Here is a 24,269-nt window from a genome sequence, read left to right on the forward strand (position 1 = left end):
CAACCAATAGGATTCCACATTAAACTTCATCTTCCCTGGTTGAAGATCACCCTCATAAGGCTTCATTATAAAGAGAAAATTATCAAAAAGCCAAGGCTTTCCTTTGAGTTGTCTATCTGCATGATTTGCAAAAGTAATTATGAAAATGTTCTGGCCAACTTCAAAAAAACTGACCCGTTTGCTAATCCTCCAAATTTACTATTATATATATATTGCCTTCGGATTTGCAATTAACGTTCAAATAAATTAATATATAGAATATTAATTTTATGCATAAGATAGTGGTAGTTGAGATTTAACTGCTGATAGGTGGTTTAGGTTTTAGTACTGTCGTGTCATTTAGGTATTAGGTTTGTGTGTTTCTAAGCATTTAGAGATCATTTAATATCCTTATTAGCACTGGTCAATAAGGATGCAATTTGTTTTAGGAGTTGGGCTCCATTTAATATAATTTGAGTATATATCAGACACTATTAGATTCTTAATTTGCCTTTTAACTTTCCTCATAATTTCGGCATTTTTTTTCTTTTAATAATTCACATATATCTTAACAAATCATGGTTCAGAATATGATTGCCTTTGAACTACTAATAGATTCTTGCAAATATGATTGTCTTTTCTGTAGCTAAATCTCGAACCTGTATATTGTTGATGCGTAGGTTTTTAACAAGTTTTGTAACAAATTTACAGCACATAATGATGCCGTAGGAATGCAAAAATAGAGCACTTAAATTCTTATGTTTGTTTTAATTGTTAAATATTTCTTTGTTTCATCGAGTTCGGAAACCACAAATGCAACAAATGTCGTAGAGGGAAAAACAATTGTCTTTAACAGCTTAGAAACATGATAGAATTTCTTTGTGGTTTCCGAACTTGATGAAACAAAGAAATATAAATATATGCCTAAACAAACAAGAAGCTATCCACATTTTATACTATTGCCCAATCACAAGCCGCCGCATTCAATACTCCACACCATGCATGCCTCTCTTGCAAATTCTCCCTCTGCTCCTCCCTAGGGTTTTTCTTTTGTTTTTCTATATTTATTTATGTTACACTTTTCATGCACACTGCACAACCCAGCCACCCACGGAGCCAGCTCTCTTTACGTTTTCATCACCAACTCAGCTCACACGGAATCGCCGTCACCCTGCACAGAGTACAACCGACGCCAGCCACTGAAAAACCACCAACGGAAACACTTTTTCTGCTTCTCCGAAATCCCACTTCTTGAACCCGCCACCTCCACACCTCGGAAGAGCCACCCACAAGCACGGACACACCACCCATGAACTCCCCTGTTTTCCAGCAACCAAAATAGAGCCTAGTGTCGCACCTCCACAGCCAACAACCGAAACTTCTATCCTTTTTACCGTTGTGCACCATAGCTCAGCCTCCGTCAACCCTCCACCATGTTGCAGCCGCTATTAGCCTCTTCAAAATACACGCTGCTTCCTTACAAAATTGACGCAACCCGGGCACACTGCAACTCCACGGACTGCAGCCCTTCACTGTGCGCCATCTCCACTTGGCCATCACTGGAGCTCCCTCTCGTCTGCCGTATACCACTGTACCACCACCTTAGTGCCGAAGGCGACCACCTACGTAGTGAACCGAAAACTCCCCTGTTCTAGCCACCAAAAACAGAGCAACCCAACCCGGTGCACTTGTCGTTCGAAGCCACCACACACGGTGCTAGCACTTCCACGTCGTTACCACCGGCACAGAGAACTCCGACGGTCACTCCACGCCACTCCTATCCGCCGCGTCCCGCTCGGTAAGCCACCGACAGCACCTCCGTGTCACACTCTCTCGACTTACTCTGTCTTTCATTTTTTTTCTCATTCGTTGGTCTCTCTCTCTCTCTCTCTCTCTCTTTCTCTCTCTCTCGTCCAGTGCTCCGCCGAGATCACCACCGTCTGCATAGTCCCTCGCCTACGTCGCACGCTGCCGCTTGTTTTCCTTCGTGAGTAAGCCCTGCCGTGCATGTTATGTTAATTTACGTAGGTTTGTTTTGTTAGTTTTCAAAGAATTAATTGAAATTACCGTAATACCCTTTACTACATGTTATATTAATGGGCTTTTATACTTTTAATTAAAGTGGGACGAGAGAGAAAAAAATAGTAAAATAAAGGATGAAGGGTGAACAGTATATCTGTAAATATGTAGAAATAATGTTCATAATAAGCACTTGAAAGAAATGCTAAACAACGCTCCAAGAATGGCTTTCTCCTTGAAAGTTTTTTCATGCTACGTTTGACGCAAGTACTCTTTGGCTGCTGCTGCTAACAACGGAGGTCGACGTCTCTTCGTGGATCTTGTATCGGTGGTTCCTTAGCCTCTTCCAAATATGTTTGTGGCGCACCGTCTGCCGAAAGCCAAGGATGGCGAAATCTTTTTCCAGTTTTCTATGGAGGAAATCCAATGATCTGCCGAGCCTTTTCGGTACTCGATTGTTTTGAAGTTTCTGAGGAACCAACCATCCTTGGATGCCATTAGGCCTTCATTCACAAGCGATGGAATCTTGATGGCGTTCCAGTCGTTTCTAACATGAGGCATCCTCGGAATGTTTTTATCAGAATAGTTTCGGAAGAAGACTGCATGAAGGCTCTGGCTCGTGAAGTTAATGATATAGACGGGATTCCTTACCGTCCATTTCACTGGACTCCAGACTTTAAAGAAGAAGAAGAACACTCGATTGTACCGGTGTGGATTGTACTTCCAGGTTTGCCTCCTAACTATTATCATGAGTCATTTCTTAAAATTCTTACAGCCCCTATTGGTAGATTTATTAGAAGTGATAACTCTACTCGTTGTGTTACTCGAACCGATGGTGCTCGTATTTGTGTGGAAATGGATGCTGCAAAGAAACCTTTACCTTATTTTTGGATTGGGATGCCTGGTCTGGGAACTAGCTGAAAGCAATAAATTATATATGAAACTCTGCCGGCGTTCTGTTCTAAGTGTAAAATACAGGGGCACAATTTAAAGACTTGCCGTGCTGGGAAAAAGAGTGCAGGAAGTAATGTGTGGGTTCGGCAACAAGAACCGATTGTGGAAGAGCCGACGGAAAAGATTAATACCCCAGTTGTTGAGGATACAGAAGTTGAAACAAACAAAGGTACTGAAGATAATCGGATGTTAGGTGATCCCATTCTTTTGGTTGAGGAGTTGGAACCGGAAAAGGATCAAGATGAAAATCTTGAGATTGCGGATCTTGCGGAAGAAATGAACCCAGTAAGTTTTGAAGGAAAAATGGATTGTTCGAACCACTTAATGGAAACAGAGTTGGAAATGGACATGAGGGAGGGGGAAGTAGTTCCTAGTTCTGCAGAAAGGGAGGTTAATAATGTTCATGAGGAAGAGGTACGACTGGAAGATGGTTCGATGTGTGATCCGGAACCTGAGAAAAATGCGGAAGTATTTGTGCAGGAGAAGGAATATCATTCGGATCCAGAAGATGAAGTTGTAAAGAGAAAATATCAAAAGCGACAGTTTGAGAAAATCAGGAGCTCCAAGCGGGTGATCACTAGAATGCAGAAGTTTACTCAATGACTGGATCTATATTAGTCTGGAATATAAGAGGTTTAGGTACTTCTAAGAGACGTTTACAAAAACTGATGTCTAAACATAAGCCAAAGATGGCAGTGTTGCTGGAACCTTTTCAGAGTGTGGATAAAATCCAGAGTTTCATGCGGATATTGCAGTTTGATAAGGTGATAACAAATGAGAATGATGGTGGAAAAATATGGGTGTTTTGGAAAAATGAAGTGGATGTGCAGGTGGTCCGCATGAGTTCGCAGCATGTGTCTTTACGTATTAGCGAAGGAGATTTTCATTTCTTGGTCAATTTTATTTATGCTAAGTGTAATAGGTATGAGAGACAGATGATTTGGGAGGAGATGAGTTCGGATAGAATGGGTGTTGAGCCTTGCTTGTTTGCTGGGGATTTCAACATAATTCGGTCGGATGTGGAAAGGTGTGGTGGGCGTCCGCGGAATAGAGTTGCAATGGATGAGTTTAATAGATGGATTCATCAGGGCAGGCTGATTGAAATGAATTCACAAGGAGGTAAGTTTACATGGTGCAATGGTCAGCAGGGATTATCTAGAGCTTGGGCAAAGTTGGATCGAGTGTTACTTGATGCAAATTTCCTGACTTTATTCCCGAATGCTCATTGTTCGTATCTTCCAAGGACAACGTCGGATCATTGTCCTATGTTTATAGAATTTTTAATTGATCCTTTCTCTTATGGTCCCCCTCCATTTCGATTTCAGCAAATATGGGTTGAACACCCGGATTTTATGAATTTTGTTCACAATGTGTGGTCTGAATCTGTTACAGGTTCGGGGCTTTTTAAATTAGCTAGCAAACTTAAAAAGCTTAAGGTGGCGTTACGTGAATGGAACAAGAGGGTGTTTGGGAGAACTAATAATCGTATTGCGATTCTTGAAGATAAGGTTGAGAGTCTTGAACATTTGTTGCAGAGAGATTGGGATAAATGATATTGAAAGGGAGTTAGTGAGGTGTTCTAATGAGTTGTATTCTTGGAGGCGAAGGGAGGATATAAGACTGGCGCAGATGGCTAAAATAAAATGGAGAATGGATGGTGATAGGAACACAAAATTCTTTCATGTTTGGTTATCTAATAAAAGGCATAGGAAAATTCATAAGTTGAGAACTTTGAATGGGATGGAGTTTAATTCTCCGGAAGAAATTCATCTTGGTGCCGTTGATTATTTTTCTGAGTTTCTTCAGAGATCTAATCCGGCAAGGGAGGTGCCTGATTTAACTAGCTTGATATCGTCGGTTATTAATGAAGAGGATTGTGTCCGGCTTTGAGGGATCCCTTCGTTGGTTGAAGTGAAAGAGGCCCTATCATCTATTCCTATTAATAGTTCCCCGGGCCCAGATGGTTTTGGCGTGGGTTTTTTTATGAGTTGCTGGGAGGTGGTTAAAGTTGAGGTCTTAGAAGCTATTTCAGAATTTTTTCTATCCAAAAACTTACGAGATTTTATTCGGCTTCTTTTATTGTGCTAATCCCAAAGGTAGATGTACCTTCGGGGTTTGATAAATTTAGGCCAATAAGCCTTTGTTTAGTCTTCTATAAAATTTGTTCGAAAATTATTGTGAATCGTATGACAGGTCTTCTTCCCAAAATGATTTCTCTAGAGCAAGGAGCGTTTATACCTGGGCGGAGTATTTTTGAGAATATCAGTTTTACCCAGGAAATGGTTCACTCACTGAAGAGGACGACACACGGTGGTAATATAATGATTAAAGTTGATATGGCTAAAGCATATGATCGGGTGAAGTGGAATTTTTTGATTGAGGTATTGAGGTGTTTTGGCTTTCCTTCTACTTTTCGTGAACTTATTCGTGCTTGTATTTCGAATGTGTGGTATTCTGTGATGCTTAATGGAACGACGAAAGGTTTCTTTCAAGGGAGGTGGGGTTTGCGCCAAGGGGATCCCCTTTCGCCTTATCTCTTTATTATCCTTCAAGAAGTGCTTTCTAGACTTTTGAAACAAAGCTTTGTTGAAAAAAGATTGGAAAATTTTCTCAATCAAGAGGTACTCCTCATATTTCTCACCTTATGTACGCTGATGATATTGTTATTTTTCTGAATGGAGGAAAGAAATCGGTGAAGGAACTGTTGTTGGTTTTTGAAAAGTATGAAAATTGGTCAGGTCAGCAACTTAGTAAAGAAAAGACAGCCATATTTTATTCTCCAAAAATTTCGTTAGTAAGAAAGAGAGCTCTTAAAAGGCTGACAGGGTTCTCCGAAGGCTTGTTTCCTTTTAAATATCTTGGGGTTCCGATTGTATTGGGGCGTCTTAAGCATGAGCATCTAGAGGAGATGATTAACAAAGTCTGGAACAAAATTAGTGGTTGAAAAATGAAATTTTTATCAGCGGGTGGCCGTTTAATTCTTCTTCGCCATGTGCTATCTAGTATGGCTTTACATATATTTGCAGTATTGCAGGTTCCCCAATCTATTATTAAAGAACTAAACCGAATGTTGAGCACATTTTTTTGGGGAGAGATTAATGGTAAAAGGAAAAAAAAGTGGGTGGCATGGGAGAGTATTTGTAAGCCAATAAAGGAGGGTGGTCTTGGTTTGCGGAATTTGGGGGATATACAAAAAGCTTTGCACATGAGGTTTGCATGGAATCTTTTGAAAGGAGAATTCCTGTGGGCTAGTTTATTTAAAGGAAAATATGTGGGATCTTTGATTTGGTGTCTTATTGATATGAGAAAAGGAACGAGGTTTTGGAAAATGATTGTCAAAAGTATTCCGAGTGTTCTTAATAATGCTAAGTGGAGAGTTAGAGATGGTAATATATTATTTTGGTATGACAAATGGAGAGATGGGGGTCCTCTAATTGATGAGTTATAGATAGTGGGTAATCCGATGTTGAAAGTTAAAGAGTGTAAGTTGTCCAATAGTTGGGATGTGGAGTTTTTGAGTACGTTGGTTGGTCAGGATAATGTGGAGGATATTGTTGAGGCTTTGGCTGGGTGTAAGGGAGGCTCTGATGTCTTGATCTGGATGAAGAATGACAGTGGGAATTTTTCTACTAAATCCGCTTGGGATTACATTAGAGTTCGAGGATCTAGTATGGAGTGGCATCCTTGGGTGTGACATAAGTTACTTCCACTTAAAATTTCGGTTTTAATGTGGAAAGTGTGGAACATGGCCTTAAGCGTAGATGATCGTCTTTGGCGCATTGGGATCCAGATAGTTTCTCGTTGTGATTGTTGTGATGAAGGTAATTATGAAGATCAAAATCATGTGTTACTTACAGGTGCGTTTGCATCGGCAATATGGCATTTTTATGGATCTATTTTTGGTATTCCTATTGGTCTTACTTGGAGGGAGACGGTGCAAATTTGGTTTCGACATGCATCTTCTAATTCTCAGCTGGGAATAATAGTGGGGCTTCTACCTTCTATTATTATTTGGCATCTTTGGTGTAGACGATGTACTGCACGTATGGAGGGAAGGCTTCAGTCTATTTTTTCGGTTCGGCTTTCTATTAGTAGATGGATGGGATTAGCAGTTCGAGATATGAAAAAGGTTAGCAAATGTTCTAGACATGATTCCCAGGTGTTACAGTCATTGAATATTCCAGCATTGGTTCCTGATAGGAAGTATTTAAAGCTAGTGGCTTGGCAAAAGCCAGCTCAAGGGTGGTTTAAATTGAATACAGATGGGAGTAGTCTTGGTAATCCAGGTTCTTCAGGGGTGGGCAGTATCATTAGGAACGATCGAGGTCTTATGGTTTATGCTTTTAATTCTTATATTGGAGTCGGTACCAGTAATAGAGCAGAGTTGTTAGCTATTCTTCAGGGACTCAAAGCCTGTAAGGAACTGGGGATTAATTTTGTGGAAATTGAATTAGATTCTCAAGTGGTGATTTCGTGGTGGAATAGGAGAAGGTGTGGTGTGTGGTACTTGGAAGATTTTTGGGAAGATACGTTGGCTCTTATGGATTCTATGGTGTGCGTTGTTCGTCATGTTTATAGAGAGGGAAATAAAGCTGCGGATTGGTTGGCCCGGAGTGGTGCATCGGGTCTTAATTCTGAGTGGAGATTTTTTAGGGAGGTGCCTAGGGTGCTTCGTGGTTTAATCCGTTTGGATACCCTGGGTTTGCCTTCATTGCGTTGCTGTTAGCGTCATGTTCATGCGGTATTTTAGGTTGGTTTGGTAAGTGTTTATGACGTTATATTTTTTGGGTTAACATTTGTTGGTTTTTGGTGGTTTTTTTTTCTTAACAGGAATGGTTTTTGCTTGGTTGTCCTTTTATAGTAAGTCTTTACTTTCATGTTTTTTTTTTTTGTAATTTTGACACCTGGGGGTTTGTAATACTAGGTGTCAGTCTGTAACCACGATATTCCTCCGCCATAAGTGAGGGCTATTAATAAAATTTGAGAAGGGGTCACTCATGGACAGGTGATCTCGACTCTTCTATAAAAAAAATGGTTTATTTTAAAATATTTTGGGATAATTATATTATCCAGTATTAAATTTTATAATTTGATCTCATTAGTAAATAAGTTAGTTTTGTGTTTTGTTCAGACTGATTATTGGGACATTGATGAATTTAGAAAATGTGACAATATTTTAGGGTTACGTGAAGTTAGGTTTTTGAAGAATTAAAATAGGTTATTTTAACATCTTAAGCTTAAATATTGAAATTGTGTTCGATTGGAAATTTATGAGAATTATGTTATTACGTTATAGGTGACAATTAATAATTGTTCAGCATTTTGAGGAAATTCCTGAAAAGCTAAGAAGTCCAGGTAAGCGGGGTTCCTATGCTAGACTTTGCATTAAAATAAAATGAGCTGAGGTTATTTTTGGAAAATATACATATCTGATTATGAAAAGAAATTTGAACTACCTTAGTTATTTGTTTTGCATTACTCATGAGATTCTGTTTAAGAAGAAAGTATTTTCTGTCATGACTGGGTAGACATGAGCTTATTTCTGACATTCTGTTTCTGAACTTTGAAAAAGAGAGCAAATATGAAATTTGTGTATAAATTATGTTGTGATATGATTTTGTTCAGTTCTGAAGATTTTGTTCAGTACTCTGTTTGGATAAGACATGATTTCTGAAAACCTTTGGCATGACTCTCTGATTCTGAATTTGATTATGTTTCCGCTCTGTTCAGTTGCGGCCCTGCTACGGGTGATAATAGTGGCATACGGGTAATAATAGTGGATACGGCCCAACCACTGGTTATAATAGTGGATACGGCCCAACCACGGGTAATAATAGTGGATACGGCCCAACCACGGGTAATAATAGTGGATACGGCCCTGCCACCGGTGGGACTGTTCATCCGGGCTGGGTTTTTTCCTAGCCCGGTCTGAAACCCGGAAAATTGGGTTCCTGTTCCGGGTTTCGGCCCGGATCAAACCCGGACCAACCCGGTCTGGATATGGGTTTGAAACCCGGGTATCGGGTTTTAACCTGGTACCCCCCCCGCGTCTGTCTCGCTCGCTTGCTCTCTCGTTACGCTGTGAAAACCAAACACAGAAACCCTAAGCCCCTTGAGCCCGTGACCCCGTGAGCCTTGACCCCATAACCGTTCGCCGCTCGTCCTCGCTGCATCTCGGTCGCTGCATCTCGGTCACCGGGGGCCTTTCCCGCTAGGGCATTGTTCACTTGTTTGGGTACTCTCTCTCTCTCTCTCTCTCTCTCTCTCTCTCTCTCTCTCTGTGTAACTATGATTCTGTTGCATTGTTTTGTTGCCTCTGTTTCTTTATAAAATGAGGTACCAGAGATTCAAGAAGGGTTGGATTTAAAAAAAATAGATATAAATATCCCCTTTAATAGACATGAATGTTTCCTCGGCACAACACCTTAAACACACATACTATCAAAAGGATTATTAATAAATCAAAATATCACAAATGAAAGACACATAGAGTGAGAAAAACAAACAAAGGTTACCATTGAATGATCAAATAAGATAGCAAGCAAAAATGGTCTTACTCTTGGATTAGCTAGTTTTGGTCCAAAAGTACTTCAAGTATAACAGCTTGGTCATAAAAAGACAACACCTGCATATTGAAACAAACATTGCTGCCTTACAATGTTTAATTGTCCTAGCATAACAGCACATGATGTGGTACAACCATCTAAGTTTCGCCACAATCACCCAATGCAGTTCTAATGGTCTGCATAAAGAGAGAAAAAAGAAGGAAAAAAAAACTCTATTTGTTTGTGCATAAACCTTTATGTGAAGGTCTATACACAAACCTTTACGGAAATAGCCCGTTTTATGCATAGGTTACCCAAGCTCAAGAAGAAAAGCTCATAAATGATCCATAAGAAACAATATACCCCATGAAATAAAAGGGAACAGTGCACTAAAAGACCTCATTAAAAGAAAATGTTGGTCCTAAACCATACACCTCATTATTTATGAATTATCTGTTTGGTTTCATGATTCGTTTGACTTTGAATTGTTTGAAAAACATTCATGACTGAAAAAGCATTGGATGTTTTAATAAAATTTCCAACTGGATATAAATACCTGTGAATGAATTAAGTTAGCTTAGTTATCAGCAAATTATTAAGTTGGTAAATTACCATGTTAATTTTTATCAATATAATTTTGGAAATGAAGGATTTCGTAGTTAAGTTCCTGATTTGGATCATTTCGTACCTAGTATTTACATTGCACAATAAAAAATAATAAATAAAAACACTATTATCTCTAAATTTTCTCTGATTGAATTTTAAAGCAATAAGTCAGTTGCTTTGGCAAAATATCCTTGCTATTGAATTTAAAAGCAGTGATTAGGATTTACAAATCTACCTAGCATATCAGATACATGTTAACATCAGACTACTAGTTTCAAAGACGAGCATATCATGAGATACATGAAATAATTTCCTAATGTTTGATGCTACATCATTGGATTATTAAATTTTGCAAATTGATTATTAGTGTTTGATTATTTATTATATTGTGTTTGCTGGTTTTTATTACTCAATAACAGATGGAAGAAGATTCTGTGAGTTGTAATGTCGGTATAACCCAAGGGATTGGTGGTGACTCCTCGTCTATTCCAGTGGATGTAGAGGAGCATGGGAGTATTCCAATCCTTTCATCCACATATACACAACAACCTACCCATTCCATCCCACCTTTACCCAAGCAATAAAAAAAACACCTAGTAACCAATCGGTGGTTTGGGAACACTTTACTAAAGTGCAACCTATTGACCATAATAACCCAAAAGCTCAATGTAATTATTGTACTAAGCTATACAGTTGCCACTACAAGAATGACACTTCATCTATGTTACACCACCTCCAGAATGCATGTAAAACTTCCCCTCTTAGATTTAAAGGAGTTGGAAAAAGTCAGTCATATGGTGTTAAGAGGGATGGAGAGGGAAGAGTGTGTAGCCCACAAAGTCTAGTGAAGTATGATGTAGAAAAACTTAGGGTGTCAACTGCTAAGTTTTTTCTTAGGTGTGAATTGCCTTTTAGGCTTGTGGAGAACGAAGGGTTTGTCGAGTATGTGGCTGATTTAGAGTCTTGATTTATTTTGCCATCCCGAATCACTTTAAAAAGCGATTGTATTAAGCTGTATAACGAAGAGAAGATGCAGCTAAAAAAATTGTTGGATGGTCAAAGAATTTCTCTAACCACCGATACCTGGACATCGGTGCAAAATATGAACTACATGTGCATTACTGCACATTTTATTGATTACAACTGGAAATTGCACAAAAAAAAAATAAAGTTTTGGCAAATTCCCAACCATAGGGGCAAAACTATTGGGAGGATGTTAGACTTGGGGTTGCATGATTGGGAGATTAATAAGATCTTGACTATCACAGTTGATAACGCCTCTTCTAATGATGTTGCTGTTGATTATATGAAGAGGAGAATAAAGGATAGTGATTGTACCATATTGGGTGGTGAGTTTCTTCACATGTGGTGTGCTGCCCATACATTGAATTTGATTGTTATGGACGACTTGAGAGATGTTTATGAGTTTGTAACAAGAATTAGAGATGCCATTAGATATGTGAAGTCTTCACCGTCGAGGTTTTCCAAGTTCAAGGCTTGTGCGGTAAATGAAAATATTAGTGGGAGGATGATTTGCTTGGATGTTCCTACGAGATGGAACTCCACATATTTGATGTTCAGTACCGCTGAAAAACACAAACAAGCCTTCGAACACTATTATATGTGTGTGGATAGTGAATTCGTGAACCCCACTGTTGATGTAACGACCCGACGCTATATTTTTTAGGGATAAAATTTGAATAATTTTATTAAGGCTCTATCAATATTATTATTATTATTGTTATTATTTTTCCGTCCAAGCCCTTGAATCCTCTTCTTAATACAACTCCTCTTGCCGGATTTTTCTTCTTCTTTGAATTTCAAACAATCCACTCACATGCACGTCTCTTCCTTTATTTTTATTTTCTCTAGGGTTTTCCACCATGTTTTTTTTATACACATACGAGAACTTTGATGGTTGCCGCAATAGCCCTCCATCACATAGACTCCTCTCGGTGCTAGATTTCTATGCATGCACGGGCTTCATCCGTTTTCCTCCACATTCACGTTTCTCATCCTAGGGTTTTTTTTTTCTCTTGGCTCTCTTTTGGCTAGGTTTATAAATAGGTTAGGCCCTCCTCTGCATGAAAGAGATAGCCGCTGCCGCCAACGTCTAGACACAACAAGAAAACTGGGCAATTGCGGCGCCCAAATTCGCCACATTTGCGCCTCGTAATCGCTACTGTAGATCAGATGTGGCGATTGTCAGATCGCCACATGATCGCCACAATCCTAAAGCCATTTCCGCTCTATAGTGGCGAGTTTTAAAAATCGCCACAACTGGAATCATTTGCGGCGATTAATTATCGCCACACATGATATAAAAAATCGCCGGGATAAAGGTTCCCGGGTTCAATATAATCGCCACTACAGACTTATATTGACGATATATACCGTCGCTATTACCCAATTAGTCGCCGCAAAATAGTTTGATTAGTAGCGATATCCTGAAGTCGCCGCAATGATCTATTTTTGCGGCGACTTTATTTGGCCGCAAATGTTTACATTTTCGCTGCAAAACGCGACTATCATTTGCTACGAACCTTGTTTTCATCGATAGAAGTATAATTTCAACGGAGATAAATTCGCCGTTATAGATAAGTGGTCGCCGCAAAAGGATGCTTGTAACGATTTGAAAATGTCGCCGCTATAGATATCGTACCGTATTTCCATCTATTACGGCGATAAGAGTGGCCGCAATAAGAAGATCTTGCAGCGATCTGCTAAATTCGCCACTGATGTGGTCATTCAAACGAGTTTTTTCGGCGCTGAAAGTTCGCCGCAAATGTTCTCTTTTAATTTTTTTTTTTTTTCTTCTTCCCTGCTCTTCGCCCAGATTCGTTAAATTGTTCCATTTTATTTTCACACTTTCCAGTTTATGTAATTAACACTATTATTCTTATTATTTCAGGTAAGTGAAACAATTTTAATTAAAATTGATAATATTACTTAAAACATCAATTTTAATTAATATTGTTTGACCAACCTGAAATAATAAGAAAAATAGTGTTGTTAACCACATAAACTGCACTTAATGTTGACTTCTAAAATAATATTGTCATATTAAACCCATGCCTTATGATATTAAATAGTTAGAAACAGGAAACATAAATCAAAATATTGAACTTTCGTTATATATGCCTTGAGAAGATGTAGGAACCTAATTTCCAAATCTTGAGTGCACTATTTCCATCTAAGATAATAAATTAATGCATATCAATTCATCCATTCAGGTGGGGAATTCACATTAATGTAATTATGGGCTATACACTAGGGTGGACCATTCGGAACCCAAAACAGATGCCTTAACTACTAAATATTGAGAATACATTGTTCAAATATAGGAACTGTGTTGCTTCTTTATCTTTATAAATTATATCTAGTCGCTGTAAAGTAGCAAAATGGGACTTGGGCATGAGGGGTGGGCAGAATCATGGTTTACAAGATTGCATCAATGCCCTTATACTTGGCCGCCACAAGCTGAAATATTTTCATCTCAACAAACACCAATCTGACAAGTGCAAATAAAATGCATCAATTCACACCATTATAACAGTTATATATAAAGGACTAGTTATAAATAACAAAACATTCTCTATTTGTTTAAACCAACATAATCAGCTCTTGAAAGCATGTCACTAAGCAAATGAACAACAGATTTTTTTCAACACTTCCAATATCCAACACCCATAGAATGGACATGCTTTCAAGATTCAAAGGATAAGTTGAAATATTGGAAGTGTTGGATGCTGTAATATTTTCATCTCAACAAACACCTAAACTTATGAACATGATGGGTCCTAAAGGTAAAGGCAATTGATGGTTATGGAGGCCTGGACATATTTAAGTTGTATGCTGTATGCATCCAATGCAGCAGGCATAAGCTAAAGCTAGTTTCACTACATAGCCATTTTTTTTTTTTTTCCAAAACAGGATGTATGTTTCAGCACACCTACACACGCGGATTAATAATGCTCTTGAAACTTGGAGCCGAGACCCACTTAATGATGAGGAAACTCAGAACAGACATATAAATCAGACTTCCGTTGAACAATCGAATATATAGATAATGTACTTCATATTATTAGACATAAACTTACATACCATAACTTGTATTGCAGCAAAAATGGCGATGGTCTTGTATCTCCCTAGGAAAGCCTCTCACAAGTTTCAATAACTGCAATTAAAAATAGTAAAATGGACAAATTAACATACATGCAAACTTGACAAAGATCTTGGCAGAGTAAGACTGATCATGCTGGACCTGGTTAAATATTATCTTGACTCATCTGAGTATGAATTGCCCCTTTTTCTGATTAGAGTTCTCTTAATTCGTTTAGGACTTTCTTTATATTTAATTAACAAGTGCTGGTCATGCGGATGATGCAGATAGAAACCATCAGTTTGAATATATATATATAGCCATCACAACTTGTTTCCTGTTTTCCATTTAACTTCTTCTTTTGTATTCCTAGATGTTTCATTTATCTATAATCATTTCACATTTTTTTATAGAAGGATGCCATAGATACCATTGTCTCTCTTTTATTACATCCAAGTTCGGTGCCCCCATGTTAAATTATTTTTTCACATAGTTATTTTGGCATTGAAATTGTAAGCTGGCTTAATGTAGTTTAAAGGGGAGGTGATGATGTATCTCAGTTTTTTTGGTTGTGTGCATTGTGTTGTAGATGGTTTTGTTTCTCTGCCATTGGGCAGATTTTCTTCCATAAATTTTTTATAGGGTGTTTAGGAGACTACTTTGGTGGCTGAGATATCTCTCTCCACCCAGATTTTCATTTCATGACAGGAACAAAATTTAATTTCCAGAAATGCAAAGAAGATGTGATCAATGAGGTAAGAAACCGAACAAGCATCAATATAATGGCATATTAACCTTCCGGTGCCTTCAGCTTTACATGCCACTGCATCTATCATCAAAATGCAGCATATAATCTAGGGTCTAAAATCTCTTCCATGTTACACAGATCAAGCCAAGAGGAAACATCTTGTATATATATATATATATGTGAAGTTTAAATTATGATACCAAGAAAAAACTGATGGCAAACTAGCCAGAATTTGCACATCTTCTACTATGTGCGTGCTGGTCTACATGCAACATACAGGGTAAGTAGTCAATTATAATTTTGACTTGGTTCCAATTGCAGCCAGAACTGGGGTTAGAATGCAATTTGAAGCACCAGTCCCAGTTTAGCACCACCAATCAGACCCTTTAGGGAAATTATGGCCTCATAATAGTCAGTGTACAGGATTTGTGTGACTGGCTAGTGAGATGTAATTCTTCATAGAAGAAAGAAAGAAAGGAAAAAAGAAATGGAAGGCTTAGTTGATTTTGCTCTTGTTTTCAGCTATTAGGCATGCCGAATGTCTTTTGTTATTCTCATGAAATCTGTTGTTGTAGCTGCTTGCCAAATCTTGTGAGTTACCAAGTTCTTGTGGAGAGCATGGATAGTCAGCATGCACACATTGGTCTTTATGCAAGCCGAGATGTGCGTGGTGGTCTACATGCAACATACAGGGTAAAACTTTCACAAAGGAATTGCTTAGGCAGCATCTAAATGTAATGACATATATGATTGATATACACATGCAGTTTTTACATCAGGGATGTAAAAACTGCATTTTCTGTTGATTGGGAAGTCATGGAAGCAAGCAGGATGTTACATGAGAGCTCCTACTTCTGTTTATAACTATGGCAGCCATTTTCTTAACTGATTGTGGTAAGGCTCTTGTGTTTGAAGGTTTTTTGTACATGTATTACTTAAGAGTTCCATCAATTTATAGAACTAATGCCACTGGCAAACTACTTTAGACTGATATATCAACATGCCAAAGTACTATTATTTTAGTTTCTTAAGCAATGTTAGTATTTCCATCTCAGATTGACTAAGTTTCTGATGAAATGATGCTTAAAATGCTCTGCAATAGCCAAGACAGATTTATGGCTTTACCAAGACAATGTAAGTTTCGGTTTCTTATGATGCTTAAAATGCTCTGCAATAGCCAAGATAGATATTACAAACCAAGATAATGTATCATTACTGTTGTGTGGTAAGAAAATATCAGAATTGACAAGCATCTGATCTATGTTTTTAAGCAGCAGCAACAAGATCAGTGCAACAACTCACTTGTCCTAATTATTCCAGAAGTTCAGTCCTCAAAACTACAAATCCATTAGCATGTGTATAATTGAAACTCAGAGCATCCTAGTAAATCTGATTATTTTAAAACACTAGGTAGACCTCTTTTTAAACTATAATGTTGTTTAAAGCTATGGTAGGTTCCAATTATCCTTTTCTCATATAACATCCAAGTAAATGAAGCCAAATCTGAACCACACCCATCAATATTGAACAACCCATTCTAGCTAAACAATCATCCATGGGTGCTCTGACAAGTGTGTGCCCAATCATAATGTTTATTGATTGGGCACATCATGTACCAACACAACAAAGTGCAAATGGCACTCCAACCTAAGAGTATTTAAATTCATCTATATTCAGTGCCCAATTATTCAAATAACTCACCTGCTAACTAACCATAAGGAGAGTAGAAAGTTCAGCAATTTGGTTGAACCAATTTCAGTGGTTTTGGATGCCAAGTATATATCCAAGCAACAATTTCCTACGAGAAGGGGAAATTGGCATGAATATATTTTAATAATGGGAAAGACTACCAATGAATCTCATAAAGACTAACCATTACCTCAAATTTCATTATTACTACATAAATATTTCTCACTCAGTTAAAGAACAAAAATATATGTGTTGAAGGTTACATGTTCAAAAATATATGGTTCTTATTTATTTCATAGTCCTAGCCATTTTTCTACCGTAAATTGCATGTCAAAAACAAAAGAATCACCTAAGAACCATATAGGGAACTATCAACAAACTGGGTTAGGAAGACTTTGATAGAACAATGATAATTTCCTGACTCTTCCTAGGTATTTTGTATTCTGCATGTATAGATACTCTCTACATGTACATTAATCATGGAATGAAGGGACCGAGTTTGATGGATGTACCTGACTTGTGCACAGCAGTAAAAATCTTTTCCTCAAACCTGATGGCTATTAGCCAAGAGGAATGTTAACCTTCTTGACCAGAAATGGGTAGATGCCTCTTCAATGTATCCATTCTACCAACATAAGACTTCCTTATTTGGAGCGGTGTATCTGCAAAAGAGTACACATAAGGTTGTAAACACACCTGAACATGCATCCATATAATCAATGGAAAACATTGAAAAAAAAAAATGCTACATCTCTTTCACTATTCGGGAAACCTGCAAAGAATATTCTTTCACCGTGCTGCAATTCTTCCATGGCCACAACATCCTGATCCTTAGCCAACACCCTCTAGCTAATTGGAACAACCCATTGAACATCTACCCAAACATCCACACAGTAAATTGACCAAAAAATTCCCTCAACTACCCAATGAGGGAATTAATGCAAAAGTAGACAACCGTCCTCTTCACTATATACAACAAAATATGTGGACTTCTGAAAATATATATATATGGTTTTATATATATATATTGGCCACCCACTATCCCCCACCACCAAAAAGTTTCCAAAATACACAAAAAGCCCTTCCCATGCGTTTTGAAGGTAGCTCACTGAGTCTCTCCACGAGAGTGGAGAGACTCAGTGTTATACGGGAAATTTTGCATGAATTCCCTCAACATCTTATCCGTTTCATATTGCCTTTCATGAAGTGCGCGCACTTCATCCCTCATTTCGTCAAGTTGCGTCTTGTAGTTCATGGCATCTTTCTTGTAGTTCTCGGCATCTTTCTTGTAGGTGTCGGCATCTTTCTTGTGTTGTTCAATTAAGGCGCGGTACTCTTTTTCTCTTTCACGGTCACGTTGTCGTGTCGACTCCGGGATGACCATCTCCCCTAACCCCCGGGCATATCCTGGTCTATGCCCAAGTACCTCCCTAAACACACTCGCTGCTGCGTCCTCGGTACGTCGTTCAGGCTCTAGATCATCCAACTTGTCAACCATCTTTTTCTGCCATAATATAACAATTTCCAGGAACATTGTTAAGTCCTTTAATGCCTCATTAATTTTTTACTTTCAAATATAACCTAATTGAACCTTAACGGTAAATTAAGGTAGGAAATATTCTAACATAAAAGCCTATCGTACTCACATAGTTGTCTTCGGTGGCTGAGGTGACAAATTTACCGTTCTTCTTCGACCAATGAGTCTCCTTATAAAACTCCACCAAAGTCGCATTCGTCGCCCGCTACAAGTGTGGAATTCGTATAGTTAGCTATGATCAATTGGAAACATGAGTAAAAGGAACTCAGCTCGTAGTGACCATATAGATTACGACATAAATCATTAAATGACTCTGAGTCTACCTTCTCCTCCAGTATCCTAACAAAGGATTTGCGGCCTGCTGTGTGGTTATTAGTTTGCTTCTTTCTATTTTCCTGATTTTGTCTTGAGATTTTCTATCATTAAAACCCAATGTTAGCCAACACAAAATGGAATATAAGATGTGTTAATCTTTCCTTATTGTTGATATATATTTTGTGTATTGCATATACAATATATACCTTGAAGTCTTCGCTTCCCCACCTCGCACACAGCTTATCCCAAATGATCGGGTCGACCATGCCACCTCCAGAAGCCAATGCTTCTTCGTGAGTTTTGTATGATAAATATTTGCGGTGTAGTTCGTGATGGAATGCATTGAACCGCTTACGTAGATGTTTTGTGACCGTCAATCTATGATTTGCCAACTCCCAATCCAACACGAAGTCACCCTACAAGAATGAACACAATGTTAACTGAAGCCCGCATTTAATTCTACCCCCACTTCCGCAGTTGAGAATTGAAAAAACAACTGTCTTACCCGAACACGTTCAATCAACTCGTCCTTTTGCGCCTGCGGCACGTCGGTCCACCTACCATAACTCATGTCACAATGTTGTTTAACTATTTGCGTTACCCGTGTCGTGAACATGGATGCGTTCTCACAACACGGTGCCGACTCGCCGTCATTAATCTTCAGAGGCACTTTTCCATACTTTCTCAACTTCTCGAACTCAGTGCACTTAACAGGCCCACGCCTACGTTTGGGCTGTTCCTGGGTAGCTGTAGGCACTGTGGGGGCGGCTGTATCTGTATTTCAAGAAAACAAAATTTAGCCTATTTTTTAAGGTCTTCATTACTCTTTGGTGTTTACAAATATATGGTTCAAACAACAATAATTAATGAACTAGCTAGGGCAAAAGACGACCATACCGATATCTTCTCTGTTCGGTTCAGGTTCTCTCACGGGTGAGGATTCTCTATTGGCATGGGGTGGGGGCTGAGGAATGGGACATGGAGGCTCCCATGGCCGACTAGGAGGCTGCGTTGAGTCATCTGAGCCAGAGTGATCCGCATCTGAACTTGAACTATGGTAGGAATTGATACTAACTCCTCGGGGTCGATTGGCTCTGGTTAAGTATGGGACAAATCGTTTGGCCCGAATACCTCGTCCAACACCTTTTCCTCGGATGCTCTCTCCCCTTGCATCACCTACAAGTGCATCACATTTCATTAGCACAGAATGTGTTGCCAAAAATTAAGGATGCAATGAAATCGAAAATAAACTAGCTATTGGGCAAAGTACGTTCACTCGAAATATCTACCTTGAACATTGAAACTCCTCATTTCCACCAGAATGAATATGGGAAAGGCCAATGCTTTTTCAATACCCGATTCTGGCCATAGAATGAAGAGAAAAATAGTCATGATAATTTGACAAATCAAGTAGGAAAGGACATCACATGTAATAATACATAAGGCAAAGCGATTAAGGATGCATAAGAAATAGACCGAACATATACAACAATCTCTACCTTGATCGTGAAGCTCGATGTGAGTGACTCCGCAGTGCTCAGGGATGGGCTCTCGTCGTTCACGTGTCACTTTGGCCTTTATTGAATGTGACACCGTGCCTTTTTACCCCAACCTGAAATGCAGTAGCATGATAATTATTAGTCACAGTTATGACATGTGATCCGAAAGAATCATTTATACGGGTATAAATTATGCAACCAAACATGCATTTAATAAAACATTAGATGGCCATTTGGCAAATGTTTCCATCCATTACTTTAGTCTATACTTAGAAATGCATAGACAACTGTCGGACTCGAAGTGACAATCATTACCCCATGTTCATTACTTGAGTGCGCATTCGGGATCTAGAGCAATTGGGAAACATTTCTATAGTGTCAAAAAGTGATACATTAGTTGCAAGCAAAAGTATATTAATAAATTCATCTTGGGATTCCAAACTTTAAAGGGACATACAACAAATTCTTTAGTCATGAGTTGTTGGACACAACCCATTACAAAAATGCCATAAATAAGTAAATCAACAAAAACTCAACTAATGATCTTGTTGTCTATTCTGAACCACAGTCGTCGTCTGTGTCTAACTCCTCCTCATCAGAATATTCCTCACTGGCATAAGCATCTCCTGAACTAGAAGCAACCATGCCATCATCAATAAAGTCAAATGAATTGATGTCTTCTATGGCCGGAACAGTGACATCTTGTGCATCAATGTGGGTAGGTTCTATATCATTCCTATCAAGTGGAGTTGACACTGGACATGCATCAGACTCCAATGGTGCATATGTAGATGATGGATCATCTTCTTGATAGGCATCATCATCACCAGTCTCTCCGTCAATATCTTCTAACACCCTCGGCACCGGTGGAATGTCATATACATTCCTATTCGTGAACTTCTGCACCACAAACCATCTCCCTTGGGCCCTTACATCCCTGATGTAAAAACACTGGGACGCCTGACATGCCAATACAAATGGTTCATCCTTATACCAAGTCCTGTCCATGTTGATACTAGTCATATGGTTATCAACTCGTACCCCACGTCTTTGATCCCCCACATCAAACCAGTCACACATGAACAAGTACACCCGACGCCGCCCCATGTAGTGTAACTCCACGATGTCATTAATAACACCGTAGAAGTCAACATTATTAGTACTTTCGTCACCAGTCACCAATACCCCTGAATTTTGTGTACGCCGTCGAAGTTCACGTTGTTTTGTATGGAACCTTTTGCCATTTACAATGCAAGCAGCATAGGATGCAACAGTAGGTTCAGGACCACAAGCTAACGCATACAGATCAGCAGTCACATCAAGTGGGTTGGTGATACGCTGCTCCTGAACCTACAACAATATTGAAGTTCAGTAATCACTTATAGTTTCTTCAACTTACTCGGGAAGATTCAGGTTGAACTAACTAGGGAGGGAGCAAGCTAGCTTACACGTTGCTTGAACCAAGATGGAAACTCAGTTTGATGCTTTCGATCGGTATGGTTTGGACTGTGCACATTACACTTCTCGTAGTGCTCCCTGCATTTGGAGAACACAAAATCGTCCAAGCAATACACGTAAGTTACGTGTTGGGCATGCAACAAATAAATAGGTTGTCCCCAAAAAGCCATAAGAAAATAATTAATGATTGACTACATAATGGATGCTTACTTTAGGTATGATGCAATCTCATCGCAGTTGTTGAGGACGTACCAGGTGGCTTCCGGAAGGAGTTTATTTGATAATTGCAAGTTTAAAGCCATACCAATGGGTCGAACTTTTTGGTCGAAAATCTTGAATCCATCTATATTCTCCGCTTCTCCACCATCAACATTGCGATCCATTCGAGTAAACTTCGTCTCAATATCTTGGAGATACATTGAGCAAAAAGTCAAGCATTCGGTGTGAATGTAGGCTTCGGCTATTGAGCCTTCTGGGCGGGCTTTATTCTTAACATACCTCTTGAACTTGCCGAGATACCTCTCAAATGGATACATCCACCTGTATTGTACTGGACCCCCAAGTATGGCCTCACGGGGTAAGTGGACAGCTAGGTGGACCATGATATCGAAAAAAGAAGGGGGAAATATCATCTCCAATTTACATAGGATTGTGATGATATCAGTTTGGAGCTGGGATAGACGGTTAACATCTAGGGTTCGGGCACACAACTCCTTGAAGAAAGTGCTCAATTCAATCAAGGCCAAGGCAATATCACTTCGTAAATACCCCCCAACAGCAATAGGGAGTAGTCTTTGCATGAAAACATGACAGTCGTGACTTTTCAATCCCGAGATTTTGCATGAATTTTGTATAGAAACACAACGCGAGATATTGGAAGCGAAACCATCTGGGAATTTCACATCAGCCAACCATTCACAAAATTTATTCCTTTCATCACCGTGTAATGTGTACGATGCATGTGGCATTGTAACACGTTCACCTTCACACTTCAAGTGTAATTCTTTTCTGTAACCCAAAATCTCCAAGTCACGTCGAGAATTGATGTTATCCTTATTTTTACCAGGAACATTCATTAAAGTCCACAAGATGTTATCAAAAATATTCTTCTCAATATGCATGACATCTAGATTATGTCGAAGACGCAGGGTCGCCCAATACGGTAGTTTGAAGAATATGCTATACTTTGTCCAGTTCAACTCTTCAGCAGTACGTTTTCTCTTTCGACGTGATTTACCAAATTGCACGTCCCCAAGCATCTGTAGTTGAGCTAAAACATCAGCTCCATCTAAAACACTTGGTGGCATGCGATGATCTTCTTTACCATTGAACAAATTCTTTCTCCTTCTCCACATGTGATCTGGCGGCAAAAAGCGACGATGTCCCATATAACAATGTTTCCTACCATACTTCAACCAATTGGAGTCTGTGCCCTCATTACATGAAGGACATGCCAATTTTCCTTTTGTCGACCATCCAGAAAGATTCCCGTAAGTAGGGAAGTCATTAATTGTCCACATTAATGCAGCATGCAATACAAAGGTTTCCTTTATGGAGGCATCAAACGTAGGTACCCCATGTTCCCAAAATTCAATCAATTCATCTAGTAACGGTTGCAAGTAAACATCGATGTCATTACCTGCAGATTTTGGCCCAGGAATAATGAGGGATGTCATGAAGAACTGATCTTTCATGCACAACCAGGGCGGCAAGTTATACGGGACTAGGATTACTGGCCAAATGCTATACGGTTTAGCCATATTGTTGAAGGGATTGAAACCATCACTTGCCATCCCAAGCCTTACATTGCGAGCATCCTGAGCGAACCAACTATGTTCTTCATCAAATCTCTTCCAGGACTCTGAGTCTGCAGGATGTCTCATCATATCCTGATCAGGCAGTCGTTGTTCTTTATGCCATCTCATATCACCTGCTATCTTTGCAGACATGAAGAGACGTTGCAATCTTGGTTTCAAAGGAAAATGCCGCAACACTTTTTGAGGGATAAGATGTGCCTTATGAGTATTAGGCACCCACCTTGAAGCCTTACAGGTAGGACATTCATTAAGATCAGCATTTTCCTTCCAAAACAGGATGCAGTCATTGGGACATGCATGAATTTTGTGATAGTTGAAACCCAGACTCCGCTCCATTGACCTTGACTCCTCATATGACTGTGGAAGTTCAACATCGGGAAAGGCAGCCCGCAACAAGTTAAGTAGCATTTCAAACGACTTTATTGACCATCCACCCAGTGTCTTAATGTGTAACAACTTCACAATGAATGATAGTTTTGAGAACTTTGTACAGCCAGGAAGAAGTGGACGTCGAGCATCCTCTAGTAGCTGATCGAAAGATGAACTTGAGGAGGGATCATCTGGTATTGATCCACCAGAAGGCAATGGATCTGTATGATCTTGGGGCACATCAACGAATGTGCCTGACCGGATGTCATCTAACATATGGACCATGTCATCAATGTACTCGTCGGCACCATCTCTTTCACTATCTTCGTCGTCGGCATTGAAACTTCGTGTATCCTCCTCCCCATGAAATATCCAATGGGTATAATTTGGATTGATCCCTTTAATGTACAAGTGACTTTCCACTTCAAATATAGGCAAGAAGAACATATTACGGCATTCACGGCATGGACACCGAATGCGATCAATTCCTCGGGAGTGGTTTCTAGCTAGGGTCAGGAAAGTGTTAACCCCCTCGGCGTATGCAGGTGAACGAAGCCTATCGGGCAAGTTCATCCAGCTTTTGTCCAACTAAAAAGGTGAAAAATAGCATATTAGAAAGAAGGATAACTTTT

General features: G+C 39.2%; 2 protein-coding genes and 1 long non-coding RNA gene across 3 annotated transcripts; 1 reads left to right on the forward strand and 2 right to left on the reverse strand.

The window, feature by feature from the left end:
* The first annotated feature begins 3,641 nt into the window (after positions 1-3,641).
* LOC108990422 lies at positions 3,642-4,505 on the forward strand. The gene has a single exon (XM_018964389.1). The coding sequence runs from the start codon at positions 3,642-3,644 to the stop codon at positions 4,503-4,505; it is 864 nt and encodes a 287-aa protein (XP_018819934.1).
* A 15,238-nt stretch (positions 4,506-19,743) lies between these two features.
* LOC118345088 lies at positions 19,744-20,692 on the reverse strand. The gene is made up of 3 exons (XR_004798752.1): positions 20,531-20,692; positions 19,994-20,106; positions 19,744-19,855 (listed from the first exon to the last, which is right to left on the reverse strand). It is a non-coding gene; the product is annotated as an uncharacterized LOC118345088 (long non-coding RNA).
* Positions 20,693-20,718: 26 nt separating this feature from the next.
* Positions 20,719-24,225, reverse strand: LOC108997962 (the record flags this gene model as incomplete). The annotated part of the gene is made up of 5 exons (XM_035686911.1): positions 20,719-20,729; positions 20,821-21,343; positions 21,442-21,529; positions 21,662-21,857; positions 22,434-24,225. Coding segments are annotated over 5 exons (2,610 nt in total), but the record flags the coding sequence as incomplete, so codon positions are not given.
* Between the last annotated feature and the right edge of the window lie 44 nt (positions 24,226-24,269).

This window comes from Juglans regia, unplaced genomic scaffold, assembly GCF_001411555.2.
Source record: "Juglans regia cultivar Chandler unplaced genomic scaffold, Walnut 2.0 Scaffold_14, whole genome shotgun sequence".
Taxonomy (NCBI): domain Eukaryota; kingdom Viridiplantae; phylum Streptophyta; class Magnoliopsida; order Fagales; family Juglandaceae; genus Juglans; species Juglans regia.